At 44.8% G+C, this 16,614-nt stretch overlaps 2 protein-coding genes across 4 annotated transcripts in view; one reads left to right on the top strand and one right to left on the bottom strand.

Moving 5' to 3' along the window:
* ssh2a (slingshot protein phosphatase 2a) overlaps positions 1-7,922 on the top strand; it is a 30,590-nt gene extending 22,668 nt beyond the window's left edge. For both annotated transcript variants that reach the window (XM_028572333.1, XM_028572324.1), the window contains 7 exons: positions 2,040-2,133; positions 2,257-2,385; positions 2,742-2,788; positions 3,337-3,483; positions 3,645-3,845; positions 3,937-4,879; positions 5,670-7,922. In XM_028572333.1, the coding sequence (XP_028428134.1) occupies positions 2,040-2,133; positions 2,257-2,385; positions 2,742-2,788; positions 3,337-3,483; positions 3,645-3,845; positions 3,937-4,879; positions 5,670-7,343 (3,235 nt within the window). In that variant the 3' untranslated portion in view covers positions 7,344-7,922. The remainder of the gene's footprint in view (positions 1-2,039; positions 2,134-2,256; positions 2,386-2,741; positions 2,789-3,336; positions 3,484-3,644; positions 3,846-3,936; positions 4,880-5,669) is intronic.
* A 1,949-nt stretch (positions 7,923-9,871) lies between these two features.
* Positions 9,872-16,614, bottom strand: part of ankrd13b (ankyrin repeat domain 13B) — a 45,011-nt gene continuing 38,268 nt past the window's right edge. The window contains exons 15-16 of one of the 2 annotated variants that reach the window (XM_028573349.1): positions 13,670-13,758; positions 9,872-11,805 (exon numbers count right to left, since the gene is read on the bottom strand). In XM_028573349.1, coding sequence (XP_028429150.1) covers positions 11,604-11,805; positions 13,670-13,758 — 291 coding nt within the window. In that variant the 3' untranslated portion in view covers positions 9,872-11,603. The remainder of the gene's footprint in view (positions 11,806-13,669; positions 13,759-16,614) is intronic. The other variant, XM_028573348.1, reaches the window with a different exon arrangement.

Here is a 16,614-nt window from a genome sequence, read left to right on the forward strand (position 1 = left end):
AATAAATATGGCTATGTAATATGAACAACATGTACAGATATGTGCAATGTAGTAGCAGTGACATTATAATAGTAGTAAGAATAATATAGATATATGCAGTGTATTAGCAGAATATATTATAAGAAAAACAGTGTAGAGTACAGAGTAAATAGGGATATTCTGTATGAACCATATAGACAGATATGTACAGTATAGTACAGCTATGTAGAGTGTGGTAACATAAGAGTAGTAAGAAAAAGTGTATGTGCAGGATGAATAGTATGAAGAGCAATAGAATCTGGCTATGTATAGGTGTAATTACACTTTGTGTGTGTATACATATTGTCATGTGATACACACATACATTGAATCTTTGTGACAGAGTTGTCAAGAGATCCACAAGGGAGCATTGAAAGTACAGGGAATGACACAGGCTGCTGGATTTATGTCTTTACTAATACCAGGGAAATTCCCCTCTCTGCTGCTTAGTCACGTGTCTCACTACCTATTTGGAGCGTCTGTTACACACACACACACACACACACACACACACACACACACACACACACACACACACACACACACACACACACACTTCAGAGATCCTCCTGTGTCCGAAATAGCTGAGGCTTTTGCTGGCTTGATTTACACTTGAAAAATGTAAACCAGACAGACAAATAGATAGACCAACAGTGAGATGGACAGAAGCAGGTGGTAGGCAGAGAGAAGGAGGTAGAGGATGGGGGTGTTAGGAAGATTAATGAAGATATTCTGCTGCTGCATGCACCTGATGCCCCTGGATGGAAAGGAGAGAGACGTGGGGACAGAAAGAGAAATCAAGGTCCACTTAAAACGTGACACACAGCAAACGCCCATATTTACAGAAATACTTTACACACTCTCTCTTTGTTTGCACTCGAGCGTACTTATCAGTAAGATTGCCACCCACACTTTATGAGCTCCAATTCACACATCCAAACGCATAAAGTCCCAGTTTGTTGTCCCTCACAGAGTGACGGCAAAAGCCACATGATCTGCCAGTGTTTGTTTACATGGCAGTTTATGTCCCTGTATAACTGGAAGCAAAGTTCAGATAGCAGGAAGTGGTTTGATCTTGGCATGGTTTTGTGTTTGTTTGATTAATGGGGATTAGTGTGCCTTCCCATAGGCTACTCCTCTATCATCGATTCAAGGAAGTGAACTAGAATTTCCATTCTTCAGTTACTCATTAGCACTGTTTCTTGTGTCGTCATACATGTGTATTCTTTTTGCCATGTTTTCCTGACCATCCCAGCCTCCCCCAAGCTGTCTGTGGGCAAGTCCTGGCTTGTTGTGAGGTTAAAGTTAGAGTTTTAGTGGCTGCCGGTAATTAACTCCTATTTGTTGGCAGGAGTGACTTTGTTCTCTTTCCCTTAAACCTGTAGACTCATTCTCTTGGGGTCAGTAAGATGTTTAGCATTGAGGTAAACAAGCCGACTGTTTCCAATTCTCCAACACGGATATATGCTTTTAAGTCTGCAGATACACACCTGTGGCCACCACACTGCCCCTCTTTGTGACTGCTGCCCCACACTGCTGTGTACTGTTACCTTGAGGATCCAGTTAAAAACCAAACAAGAGATTAATTAGACCATGTAATAAGGAGAATCTAGGAGACAAACTGAGCTTTTGTCTCCAGAGAGGTAATTGGGCCACTTGTTGGTATCAACAGTGTGACGTCCAAAGGCTAAATGCGTCCCCCAGCGGAGTGGTTAGAAACCGAGCCAGGCACAACAACAGGCATACTCCACAAGAGGACTTTGTTGTGGATCGCCGATGGGCTATACTCTCAGATTTTCTGTTCCCGCTCCAGTTTCTGAGAATCAGACAAAGTGGCAATTCTCTGGCAGAACAAGTAATCTCATTGAGAGTAAAGTGAAAATGAATCAATGAACAGAAGGAAAGTGTCGTTGCTGTGACTGGGAAGGTGATTCTTTGTGTCAAAAAGTTCATGTTTTGGGCTAAGCGAAAATGTGTTAATGTTGTTTTTTTTATAAAGGTGTTTGTGTCTGTATGTGCAGGCCCACAGAGAGGGAGCGCACAGAAAGGCTGATCAAGATGCGCCTCAGAGAGATCATGATGCAGAAAGACCTGGAGAACGTCACCTGTAAGGAGGTAAGAGTCTCCTAGATGAATGCGGTGACATTTACAGTTAGGTGTGGCATATACATCTTGGTTTTGCAAATGCAGTTTTACTTATTAAGATACCCAAATGCCAATTTTTTAACATCGTACCAGATCCGAACAGAGCTGGAGATGCAGATGGTGTGTAACCTGAGGGAGTTCAAGGAGTTCATAGACAACGAGATGATAGTCATCCTGGGACAGATGGACAGCCCCACTGAAATCTTTGAACACGTCTATCTGGTGAGAACCTATGAGCCACGTGGTCTTAGCCACTGAGTTTGGTTTAGACAAGACAATGCTCTGGTTTGTAAAATCCTGCTGTTTGACCACAGGGATCAGAAATACAGTGTTAGCAAATCTATACCCATTTTACATGATTTATCCCATGGTTCGTGTTCAGTGAGAGAACAGTCGATTGAGTAACGTACAGTTGTGTTTGAAAATTTAAAATGAACAATGTACAGGAACCATGCTCAAAATCTCCCTCCTCGCTTGTTTTGCTATCTGTTGTAAGGTTTGACTCATTCTCAGTCAATGTTGAACGTACTGTATATTTGTGTACATCTTGATATTGACTGGACTTATGATGTCTCCAGGGCTCTGAGTGGAATGCCTCTAACCTGGAGGAGCTGCAGAACAGCGGGTAAGATCAGTCAGTAACTGACACTACAAACCACAATTTTAATAAATGGAGAGACTATGCTTGATGTACACTTATTAAATGTTTTCTAATTGAAGTTCATTGAAATGAGAGAATCTGTTTACCGCTGCAAAGGTTCATTGGATTTAATCTACCTGTAGTCATTGGATTGTGCTAACTTAATTGATGTTTGACAGAATAATCACAATCCGCTCGCTTGCTTTATGGTAAGCTTTTACAACCCCTGTCTTCATCAGCATCATTTTAGGGTGCCTTTTTCCTCCGAGGTCTGTTTCACCAGTTAATCAAATCCACAGTCAAATATACATTTTAAAAGCACCATCAGCAACCAGCGGATTTTTTTTTTTTTCAGTTTTTTTGAGACAGCTGATACTTGCATTGAACTCCAAAATAGTTTGCAGCAATGTCTGACCTGTGTGGGACAGTATTAGCTAAGCTTTCAGCATCTGAATAACTAAATATGAATATTGATGACAGTTTTATTGACATTAAATTGACATCAAGTCAACCTCTTTCCGTCTCTTTTGTAGAGTGCACTACATCCTGAACGTGACCAGGGAGATAGACAACTTCTTCCCGGGGATGTTTGAGTACCACAACATCAGAGTGTACGATGAAGAGGCCACCAACTTGCTGGAGTACTGGAACGAGACCTACAAGTTCATCACCAAAGCCAAGTAGGCTTACACACACACACACACACACACACACACACACACACACACACACACACACACACACACACACACACACACACACACAAGCTTATTAAGCTCTCCTTAGTTTCTCAATCTTGTAATCCAACAAATGTCATTCTCTTCTGTCTTCTGTCTCTTAGGAAAGCTGGTGCCAAGTGTCTGGTTCACTGTAAAATGGGTGTGAGCCGTTCCGCCTCCACAGTGATCGCCTACGCCATGAAGGAGTACGGCTGGGACTTGGACACTGCCTTTGACTATGTTAAAGAGAGACGGGCGGTCACCAAACCAAACCCTGCCTTCATGAAACAGCTGGAGGAGTATCAGGGAATTCTGCTGGCCAGGTGTGCTCTCATGGTGAATCATCTTTAGAACATGTTCTTTAGGTAGCATTCTGGTGCTAACATACTGTTGTTTTTCTACCGTTTTCCACAGCAAACAAAGGCATAATAAGCTATGGCGCTCACACTCTGACAGTGACCTATCAGATCGCCCAGAGTGGATGTGTACACCTCAGTCTCACTCTCTGGGCCGCTCCAACTCTCACAACAACAACACTTCCTCCCCCTCCTTACATCACTTCCTGGGTGCGGCCGTGCTGCAAGCGCTTGGTGCTGAAACCGAAGACTCTGCCAAATCAAACGCCACACACACCTCTGACTCCCACACAGACTCCAGCGGTGTGCGTGACTCCCCAGGTCAGGAGGAGGTCAGCTCAGACTGTGGCTACCCTCCCCTGCTTCCCCTCCCCAGACCCCGAGCAGCCACTGTAGTCCCAGAGGAAGGACTGGACAATTCATCGAGTGTGGCTGTCACTGTGCCTGTTGCTCTACCGCACCCTCCACCATCACTCCACATCGTACCCCCCACTCCTGAACTGCAGCGTGCTCACCGGTGTCCTCCCACACATCTGTCCATTTCAGTGCCCAAACACCAACCCGTGAAACTGTCCCTCAATTTGCCTGAGCGAAGCAGCTCAGAAGAGATCTCTCCTCTCACTCCGGGATCCACCGACTCAGACGTAACAGACCAATCATTATCTGATTCAACGAGTGACAAACACAGCCCCCTCAGCCCTGCTAACGTCACTCCCCTCCCCCTGGTTCTTCCCCTTGCCGCCAGTGATGACAACAACAACCCCAGCGAGTTACAGATAGGCAGCGCCTTGGACGGCCGCAGCGAGGCCGATGGGACGTCCATCCACAGCGCAGACAGCATCGACTTCTTCAGCGCCAGAGAGAAGTTTCTGGGCCTTGCCCAAGATGGCAGTTCCCGGACACTTTCTGAGCAGGCACAACAAAGGACAACTCTGTCCCTCGAGGAAAACGGAGAAACTGAGGCTAAGGATGAAGAGGAGCAGGGAAATGGGACTAGTCAGGTACAGGATCCTTCAGCTTCATTCCTGTTAACATTTTGCCTTTGCTAGTATAACTCCCTTTATGAAGAAAGCCTCATAACTTGAGGCAAGCAAGATCTTTTGCTGTGCGCTTCTTGTATCTGACTGTATGGGTTTGCTAAACAGCATCTGTCTGCGTATTACAGTTTACAATGCAAAAGTTGCTCCACTCTGTTTATACAGCTGTCACAGCAGCATCACATTTGATATTCATATTCTGGACTGCATATTAAATTCAAGAGGGCCACAACCATGCAGCTGCAAAAAGAGTTAAATACGAGGGAAATGTTTTCTTTGGAATTGTGGTATTTCTTTAGCCAAACTTTACTGTTGCCTGTCACCGCCAGAGTTACAGTTCTACTAACCCACTCGTCTGCGACATGAGCAGCACGTAGCTGGTTTGTGTGGCGTGTGTATAGCAGTTCTTGTTCTGAAATTATAACTGGAACTGACTGCGCCCGAAATGTGTCAATAAGTGACACCCGCTGGAAGATTAGAGAATAGGCCAGATAATATAGGTACATTTGTCACTTTTTGTCTCCTCTAATTTTTTAATTTCCGTCACGCTGTACAAGCAATGCTGTTTTATGTCTAGTTTAAAACATTATAAAATGACTTAAAATAAATGTCACAAATGTGCACACAATACAGAAACAACACAAGACTATGACTAATATTATCTGGATCCATCTCTTCCCTCTCTCTCTCTCTCTCTCTCTCTCTCTCTCTCTCTCTCTCTCTCTCTCTCTCTCTCTGTCTTATCGTCCTTCAGGTGTCTCCACAGTCTGAGGACAGCCCTGACCGACCTCATCACCCTTATCATGACAACGGAGTATCAGTCCGCCATATTGTTACAGAGATTGAAGCCATATGCCACCCTGCCTCCTGCCTCCCTACCCCCTCCCCTTCCTCTTCCTCTTCATCGCTCCCTCCATCCTCCCACAGTCCTCAGCTAATCCGACCAGAACATCCGATGGAGGCAGAGGCTTCTGAAGTCCCGCATGGCTCTCTGACTCCACCTTCCCACCCGCAGTCTCCCTCCATGCTGCCGTGCGATTGGCCGGCAGGCTCGGTGCGGCGAGCCACAAAGCAGCTGGAGCAGAAGCTGAGGCAGGACATGGAGAAGCGATCTCCGGTGCACTCCCCCAGCGCTGAACACCCTCCTGTCAGACTGTCCCTGTGTCCCATGAGCACTGAACATCCTCCCCTTCGCTTCCCTCAGGACTGCACAGAACAAAGGATCACTCAGGGAGAGATCATGGCTGGATCGGCTGAGTCTAAAGATAGAGAAAAGCATATAGGGTCACAAACAGAGCTCAACTCCTCGGGCCCGGACCACCTCCCAGACCCTTCATGCTCCCCCAAATCAAATATCAGCCAAGTCTCTGGTGCTATTCCTATCATTGTGCCCACATCCATAGATAGCCATACGCTGACATCACCCCTGGCCTCTACTAGTCCGTTAGAAGACTCCTCTCTAGATACCTCAGCCCAGTCCCAAAGACAGAGCCAGCTCCACAGCCAAAGCCAGCAACATCTGACCCAGCCCCAGGGCTGTTCAAACCAAATGACTCTGGATGGGGTGACAGCGCAGGAGTCGGACACAGATGTGAGGCTGGAATCGTGTCCCCAGGGCGAGCGAGGGGGCTGCGGTCCCGGCTGGGACGCCGAGAGCAGGCTGGCTCACGGCAGCCAGGAGCTGGAGCGGATTCAGCACACACTAAGAGAGCTGCAGGCTTTCCTCCATGAGGGCGCCTGCCTGGAGACGACCGACAGCGAAGATCACGAACTGGGGCAGCCTCAGGGCCTGAGAGACACCGTTATGGACACCGAGCCAGGACCTTGTAAAGGGGGAAGTTCTGAACAAACCCCTCCAGGCCTGGAAGTAGGGCAGCGGCTCCGAGAGAGACAAGAGGGGAAGAGTTTTCTGGAGCCGATAGTGTGGCACAGAGCCATGGAGCTTGAGGCTCGTATCCGCCAGGCGGGCCTCACCCCTCCTTCTCTCATGAAGAGGTCGGCCTCCTTAGCTAAACTGGACTGTCTGGAGCTCTCCGCCAATGACCTCAGCGACTTAGATTTGAGGCCATACACCAGGACGACGTCGTCCCACTCCCAGGACTCTTTCTCTCTGTCGACATCTCACCCCGACGACACCTGGAAAAAGCAGAAGGTGTTGGCTCGAAACGGTTGCGTTGAAAAGACAGGAATGTCCCGTGGCGGCAGGGATCTCGACGAGTCCTCGTCGTCACCGTCCCTTTGCTTCTCCTCTGCCCCTCGTCGTTTCCCGAAAGAGGACCCAGGCGAGAGGGAGGAGCCAGAAGGCAGCGGGAGCGGCGCGGTCACCACAACGCGTCAGCAGGGGAGGGGACACTCCTCGAGACGGTCTCACAAAGGCTCTGCTGAGAAAAAGCAGCGAGCTGTCACTGTGCTATACAATACCATGTAACCTCAGTGCAATGGACTGGAACGGACACGACTGGAGCGGTGCAGATTGTGCGAGAGCGGCTGCATGATGTGTATGAATGCGTAGCAGGTAAACCGGAGAGCTTGTGTGGCCTCCGACGTATGTTTAGTATGTAAGAATTAAATGATGAACATATGTTTGCATGTAAGCCACTGGATGTGTTGTTTCAACTGGAGTTCAGGTTTATATGTACAGTAATGGAATATGAATGTCCAAATTAAGACTGATCCAGTGAATACTGTATGCACTCCATTATGTCTGTTTCCCTTTTTTTAAGAAGCATTTGTTTTCAGTGTTTGACTCTCTCTGCCTGATCACAGTTCCTAAAACTACAAGAGGGGCTTTTTCTCCAAAAATGCACTTTACTGTTTTGATGATTTTCTTTTTATTTGAAATCTGTTTCTTACCCCGGGGAGGATTATTTTGCACTGATATCAGTCGTCTCTGTATGCGTGTTTTTGTTTTCAAAGTGGACAGACATGTCTTTAGATTTTTAATTGAACCAGGATAAAGCTGATATGTTTTTGTTTTTTTTTATTAAAAGCTTTAGCAGTGAATACATGTGATGAGTTTGTTTTGATTGCTGGGACTGTTTACATTGTTTTGTGTTCAGGTATGCTTCACCTCACACACAAGCACCCATTTGAAGAGAAGAATCGAGGGTACTGAGCTACAGATGCTGACATTTTTACCAAATATATCATCAACGTTACTGCCGCCAGCTGGCCAGGCAGAGAACTACAGTTTTAAAACTGTCTTGCAGCATGAGGGAAAGTGTGAAAGAAGGTGTATGTTTGTAGTTACAGGAGTAACATTCTTGGAAGTAAAGATATAAAATTTCTGGAAGCTCAGATAACCAACCAAACCCTCCACTGTGGTCAAATTTGATCACTTTGGTGGCCCGGGTTGGGTCAGTGGTAGAGCAGGCGCACATATACTGAGAGGTTTATGCCTCGACACAGAGATCCAGGGTTCAAATCCGACCTGTGACGATTTCCTGCGTCTCTTCTCCCTCTCTCTCCCCTTTCGCACCTAGCTGTCCTGTCAAAAATTAAAGGCGGAGAAGCCCAAAAAATAATAAAAAATGTGATCACTTTGAATGGCTGAAAATCAAGCTTATGACGTTATTGATAGATATTCTGCCTGTCATATTTAACTTGCAAGTTTCAGTTCACTTTCAACGAGTCAAGCCCGTCTCCTTGGGGAAATGATCTCCATCGGTGCTCAGCACAGCTTATTTCAGGCTGACATTTTACCTACTGTTTCATGTGGGTAATTAAATACTGAGATATAGGCCACCAGGCCCCCGGCTGAGACTCACACACACACACACACACAAACACACACTCAAATCAGATAGCTCCGCTGACATTAAAGGACATGACCAGACTGAAAAAGAAAATGTGTTTGATTGTTCAAACGTTAACACCAAAGGCTCTTTGGTCTACATGAATCAAGAGGAAAGCTAAGATTCAATTCAATTTATTTATAGTATCAAATCATAACAAGAGTTATCTCGAGACACTTTACAGATAGAGTAAGTCTAGACCATCTATAATTTACAAAGCCCCAACAATTCCAACAATTAAAGTAATTCCCTCAAGAGCAAGCAGTGCGACAGTGGCGAGGAAAAACTCCCTCTTGGGAAGAAACCTCGTACAGACCCAGGCTCTTGGTAGGCGGTGTCTGACGGGCCGGTTGGGGATATGATGGAACAGTGGCGATAATACCTTCCTTGATGATTTCACCAATTGATCTTACTTAGGATTTGTTGTCCCAAATTGAACTGTCAGCAGGGAAATAATTAAAATAGCGAGGAACAAAATCACAGGTGTCACAGTGAGATTGGCATCCTTCCTCTTAGCATAATGATGAGCTCAGCTTCTCTGTCTCTCTCTTACAGACACACACCTTGTTTTGTCTGTGGCTCTTTACAAATTCACTTCACACACGCCTGCAGCCCCGTGCTTCCACCATCCTGATGTTATTCATAATGGCGAGCTGAGTCAGGGCCGTGGAGAAGTTGGGGCTGCATACTGCTGATTCTTTTAGAAAATTGTTGTATTCTCTATCTTCCCATTCTCTCCAACCCACAACTAAAGTACAGAAAGCAGCCTGGCTGCTCTGAGTGGTGTTTCTTAGAGGGTTTAGAGTCTCTAAGCTGTCCTTTTCCTCCCTGTCAAGCCTAAAATAACTTACCCCCCTCTCCCCTTGAATCAGGCTGAGGCGCTGTGAATCCATGTCACAGGGAGAAAGATGGAGGTGGAAGCTGCTAAAAACAGATCAACTCTCTGGTGCCGAGTGACGCTGCAGCTTTCCTTGTCGTGAGAAACTAATTGCCTTTGTCACCCCATCCTTCACTCCAGAGGACCGAAAAACTTCCAGTGGAAAGCTGTAGCTAAAACTCAGTGTGGGGTTCAAGGGATTTGAAGCATGCTGTGACTTTAAAAATGGATAAAAAAAAAAAAAAAAAGAATCCACTCGTGCAGTGCTGTTCCAAAAGATGTTTATTTATTTGAATCATGATCTGAACTCATGTCTCAGCATACACCATGAAAACATCTTGCTGCATCTCTTATCTGCAACAATTTTCAAAAGGTAAAAAAAATGAATATTTTTCTTATTAACCAGGCAAGCTTAAGAATGGATTGGAGAAGAGGCAGAGGTGGTTCTCCTCAGTTTGTGCTGATATAGAAGTGTGAAAGTTGTACATCTCTTTCAAAGAAATAATAAAAAAGATAAGGAGAAAATCAAGCTGTCCCTGTCCGTCCTTGTCCCCTCACAACAAAACATGTTCCTCAGTGTTTGGCTGCTAGCCTTGAGCCCTGTAATATCAAGTTACTTAGAATGATGAGAGCAATACCGAACAATTTTTCCAATCCAATAACAAAATGCCCCACATTTGTTTTTATTTAATTTTAGATTTGCTTTTGTTTTTAGCGTGTTGTGTAGCCAGCTTGCTTTTGGGGTGCAGTAAAAACCTCAAATTGCTGTCAATAGCCTCAACAGTGATTCTCGCGGGGCACGTTTTCCCTCAGAGAGCGTGCTCAGATATTGCAGGTCTCCAGGCCTGACTCAAGTCGGAATAAATGAACCACACATGGGTGCAGACTATGCTGAAATATTGTACACACACACTGTACTGTGACTACACACTTACAGAAATCATCCGCTCAGGTGATAGGATGCAAATATACAGAAAATCTCTTTCGGTAACATTTCTATTTGACAATCTACTTGCAAACCACTATCATGTCCCTTTTTTTGTTCACACACACACACACACATACACAGTCACACACAGGTTAGTTAGTAGTACACCAAGTGTTTGTTCTCGTAGTCTTATCATATCTTTGCTCGTTGTCTAACATCAGGCTAAAACTAATAGTGGCCTGAGTTTAGTTTGTGCTCAAACTCTTCATCTACATCCATTAACAGTCATATATGTGATCCGCCCACAAGCTAAATACAGTACATCTGGATTTTGTGCAAATCAAAAGAAAATTTACCAAATGTTTTCATTAAAAACTGAGGAAGTCAGATGGTTTGACGACATTAAGCTCAACTTAACCAAGAGGATTACGGTATTCTCCCACACCACTGGTCCTGGTTCGTCACTGCTCAGTCCACACAAGTTTTATTTTTATTTTTTTTAAATCACAGTTAAGACTAAAACCCACCCAACTCAGTGACAAAAGGACCCAGTGAGTGTGTGTGTGTTAGTGCTGGAGTAAAGAGTTGGCCTAACACAATATGTTTTCAGGACAGAAGGTGATCTGTTGACCCCTGTGCAGAGAGCTGGTTTTGAAACACACACACACACACACACACACACACACACACACACACACACACACACACACCTGCAAATAGACAAAAATCACTCATCCAAGGAGGCATGCCACTAAACTTGTTGTATTGGATGTGTTGTTGGTTGTAAACTGGCACTGGTCAAGAAAGTATGTGGCACCAGAAAGAGGAAACTTACAGTAGGTCCCTCTCTGGCTGTCAGAGGCTGGACAGCCACATCCCCGTATGGCTTTATGGAAAAGGTCTGGCAAAGGAGACGGGGGAGAAACGCGGAGGCCATTTCATCGTATGAGACCACTAAGATGATTTTGGCATTAATTTTCAGCCACTTACAGTGTGCTTTAAGTTTTAAAGTAGCCTTTACTGCCCTTTTCTCCCATGTGTCCTTAGTCCAGACCCCTCCCCTCAGACCCCTGCTGCTCCATTCAGCTCTCATTTCTCCATGAGTGACAGCCGGATGATGCGCTGTAGCTCTGCCTCCTCCTGCCGCTGCCGGAGTTCCGCCTCTTCCTGCTCCCGAGCTGAGATCTCCATGGCGATGCGCAGCTGCTCGTCGTAGCTGCAGGTGGTTGGCTGCTTCTTGGAGGGGGTGGAGCAGAGGCTGGAAGGGGCACGGGGCTTGTGCTGGGGGGTCCTGGGGTGAGAAATGTGAGGGAGGTAGCTTTAGAGTTTAGCGGAGTGCCATTGCAACCAAAATAAACACTGGCTTGGCCACGTCATCCTCCCCAGCTAAGCCCTCTTGTCAAAAATCGTCACATCCGGCTGGGAACAACCAAGATGGCGACGGCGGCATATCAAACTCGAGGCTTCAAAACAGAAAAATGTCAATGGGTGACATCACAGATCCAACCCCATTATTTTTTATGGCTTGAACACAATTCAACCAATAGTTGTTTGAACCCTGCTATAACACTAGAAATCAAAATAGCGGCAGCAAATTTATTTTGCAGCCAGGGGGGCCTAGGCACTCTCCGTTGACTTGCGAGCTGGAAAAAACCAAACTCTGGTCAGGCCAATCACATCGTGTATAGAGTCGGTGGGCGGGCTTATGGCTGCTGCTGCTGGGAACAGCGGTCTTCTGGAAGACTTGGAGTTAAGCTTTTCTTTGAGAAAAGAACAAAGAACGGCACTGAAGTCATTCTTAAAAAAAGGAAGATGTGTTCGGAGTTTTGCCGACCGGATACGGCAAAAGTTTAATCTATCAACTAGCTTCTCTTCCTTCTTCGTTGCTCTGCCTGGTTGTAGCGCTATCCTACTACGTGCAGAGGGAATTTGAAAGACAACCGTTTATCCCGCCCCTCGGATTGAGCCCCGTCAATGGTGAGTTCCCAGACCCAACATCTGGATGTGGGTCTGGCTTGTCAGGCTAACAACACGATGTTATAGAGAATACAAATGCAGCAATAATGTATTTGTAATTCATTATAGGCTACAATGGAGACGTGACCCTAAAAAACCCTATAACAGCTATTTGTTCAATGTTGTATTTATGCTACTTTTGTTCTTCCACATCTGAACATAAATAAAATTAATATTTAGTTGGACCCAAAATAGCCAGAAATCTCTACGACACATGACGAATAATTTATTGCAAGCTGTAATAAGTTAAAAATAAAACGTCATATTCCATCAAAACAGCCAAGATAGCATTACCTTTTTACCCCTTACAGTAAGTAGCCTACATGACTGAAAGGACACCACAAAAAACGTAAACTATTTTAGTTTAGGTTTAGATTTTTTTGGTCTACAACAATGTTTTCCCCCAGTTTCCTCTAACATTATAGCATTGGTTAAAGTAAACACTGCAATAGCAAGATTGTGTCAAACGAGGGAAAGAGAAAAGGTCTGTCTGTGTATCCATCCACTCGTCTACAAATAGAGAAGACACAGAGAGAAAACACAATCTAAAGATAACGCGCTAAAGTCAACAGCAGTACTGTCGACTGTGAAAGCAGGAAACGCCATCTTCCAGTCTCCTCTCTCTCTTTCTCTCTCACACACACACACACACACACACACACACACAGCAGACGGGAGTTGAGAGGAGAATAGCAGGATGGATAAGAGAATAGAGTAGTGGAGGACAAGACAGGAATCCCGGATGTGAGTCAGGGATGGAGGGAAAGATCTGCAGGATGGAAATAAAACACAACGTAAGAGTGCAGACAATGAAGAACAACAGTAAATAACAGAAGTGAGAGGAAGTCGGAGACAATATGGGTGAAGGAACAGCAGGAAATATCGCCGTAGTCCAGACAGAAGATTCCAGCTCTTTGGAAGATAAAAGTCCCATTCATTTTTAACAACTGATACTTTATCCAACTTTACATGCAGCTCCTGGTTGAGTCTTGATAATAGAGGGGATTTTGGAGGGAGGATAGGAAAATGTGGAATGAGTGTATACAGTGATTTACAGAACAGAGAGTGAGGTAAGAGCAAGACTGAGGCAGACAGAAAAGGATGAAAAAAACGTGAATGGGTTTAAAAGTAAAAGAGACTGAACGTCTGACCTCTCCACACGACTTGGGTCACAGGGCAGAGGGTGTGTTCCTGGCTTGCTATTGGTCAGCGCCTCCCAGATGGTCACCTAGACACAAAGAGGAGGCCGCACAGGAAGTCAGAAAGCGAGAACAGGAAAAGGGTAGCCCACAGATAAAGAGATGGTGGTGCATCTAAAACGACAGCATCCTGCCTGCAGGCTTTTTTCCTGTTAGGCTAGTACCTCTCACACACAGCACAGAGACAGACAGCTGGCTCAAATATGAATTATGAACTGACTCAACGTAAACTAGATCGATCCTGGCCCTGGTTCTTTAGCACACACACCCCATGATACAGGTAATATTGATAAGCACCTTTTTAAAGATGAAGATTCACATTCTGCTGCCACACTATTAATGCACATCATTCAACAACAATGTCTCATTTAAGGGTAGGACGTTTTGCATGATTTCACAACAAATTGTGACGAGGCTACTGTACTTAGTAATACTATCAGTGCCGGAATTGGGCTGGTACTCATACCGGCACTTCAGATTTTTGTCCACATTAGTACTTCTACATTCTTACTTCTACTTACTATATATATACAGTACAGGCCAAAAGTTTGGACACACCTTCTCATTCAATGTGTTTCCTTTTATTTTCATGACTAGGAATCTAAAATATAAGACATATTTTCAGTTATTTCACACTTTTTTGTTAAGTACATAATTCCACATGTTCATTCATAGTTTTGATGCCTTCAGTGAGAATCTACAATGTAAATAGTCATGAAAATAAAGAAACACATTGAATGAGAAGGTGTGTCCAAACTTTTGGCCTGTCTGTACTGTATATATATATTGAATTGTGCCCCCCACACGTTCCCCTAACACATTATACTTAGAAACTTAAATTTCTATAGTGGAATACTACCCCCTGTATTTAAGTAGCAGCGTTATCAGCTGAATAGCTTAGCGCAGGGGCTAATGGACCCACGTTTGTATCTCTTTTCGGTGTTGTAATTTGTAGACGGCCCTAAGCACTCGTCTTACTGCCGGCAGCAGCAACAACAGCAGAGAGCAGAAGCCAGCAGGCAAGTGTTCATAAACTTCTGGTGTACTTGCAAACTTTCCAATCCATCGTTTTATGAGTACATAACCTATATGTACTACAGTAGACGTTTGGTATCATTTCGGGCATTATTAGTGGGGTCATTTACGAGATACAAACGTGGGTCCATTAGCCCCTGCGCTAAGCTATTCAGCTGATAACGCTGCTACGCTAACTCTCCCAATGTTAGACCCAGCTGAAAAAAGCTTGGCCTGAGGTCATGGTGCAAAGGACCCTAGGGTGAAATTACTCCAAACCATCACTTTAAAGATATTGTAAGACAGTGCCTCAAGAATGAGTAAAACAATGCAGGAACCAGCTTCTAAAAACGTATGGTATGCTGTTGAAAATGATCAATGCACTCTAGTTGCTTTACATGCAATGTCAGCAGTATGGTCCTTTTAACACCTGTCCTGCTTTCAAAGTTGAAAAAAGGGCACCTTTTCATCACAGTTTGAAGCTCAGGACAGCAGGCTGCTGCGGATGATTGTACCAACTACAGCACAAATCCACAGCTGCAACCTTGCTTCTGCCTCCTCTACGTTCCCCTCCTGTATCCAAGCTAAGAAAACACTGAGGATGTTCTCTGACCTATCTCACTGAGTCTATTTTTACTTGTCTCTCTGTACCTCTGGAAGAAGGCCAAGGACTATCAGGACCAGGATCTCTGGGATTTCAAAACAGCACCTATCCAGAGGCAGTGTTAAATATAATGGGTCTGGGCTCCACACATCACAGGCAATTTATTCGGCTTATTGATCTTGCTTCAGTATTGATTGGTTTTATTTTGAAAGTGGTCGCTTTGTTCCTACTTCAGTGTGTCTATTTGTCATGTCTTGATTTATTGGTGAAATTACTGCTGTAATTTGTACTGGGGGTTTCAATGGGGGGGGGGGGTATTGGGAAAATGTGATGTAAAACTTGAACTTGACTAGAAGCATATATTTATTTACAAGTGCAGGAGCCAAATTTAACACAATCAAAAGGTAAGTGAATTGACTAGATTATTTGCTATTATTTACAATATTCTAAGCCCCTCCCCTAAACAGTGATTGTCCAATTATAGCTTAGAAATCATAACTAGGCACGGCAGATCTGTCAGGCTTTGGATTTCTCAAATCTCAAGCTCAGATTTCATGTTAAAACGCTGTGGCATGTGGCTGTACTAAGAGAGTGACTCAGCATTTAAAGAGTTTGGAGGATGTTTTTTCTTTGTTTTCCTCAAACATTATTACAATTTTAATGTGGTACATCCACAACCATTATCATTGCAAACTGAATTATGTTCCATGCGAGAATGGAAAACATGGTGTAGCAACAGTAAAGTGTGATTTATGGTTCTACGTAAAATCTAAGCCGTGTAAACATACACGCCACTTTCGTGTTATCTGTACGCATTTTGAGCTATGCGTGTATGTCTACGCCCTATTGACAATGAGGACATACGTCATGGTAGCTTGCTGACATGTGACGATTTGAGAGATGTCTGAGCCCGCCCACCATTTTGGGATCCTACGCTATCGGTTGCCAGGGGCAACAGTGTAAGAGCGACACAGAGACGGAGCAAGAAAGACGGCTTGAGGAATTAGCATCATGGCGAACGGGTTGGGTTTAGGAAAAGAAGAAAGCGATGGGTGGGTTTAGGAAACGTAACACGCGGGACACGATCCCCAGTCTCCTGGGTGAGAGTCCTGTGTTTGACCCATCCGCCACCCCGACCAAACTCCCTACGCGGATTTTCGGCCTTTCATACTTGTGCAAAAGGCTCAAGTGCTGTGAGCATGGACAGAGCATGTACAGCAAGTGTTCGCTCAGGCCACGCCCCCTTTTTCCAACATGTTGAGACATG

Source organism: Perca flavescens, chromosome 3 (genome assembly GCF_004354835.1).
Source record: "Perca flavescens isolate YP-PL-M2 chromosome 3, PFLA_1.0, whole genome shotgun sequence".
Classification (NCBI taxonomy): Eukaryota; Metazoa; Chordata; class Actinopteri; order Perciformes; family Percidae; genus Perca; species Perca flavescens.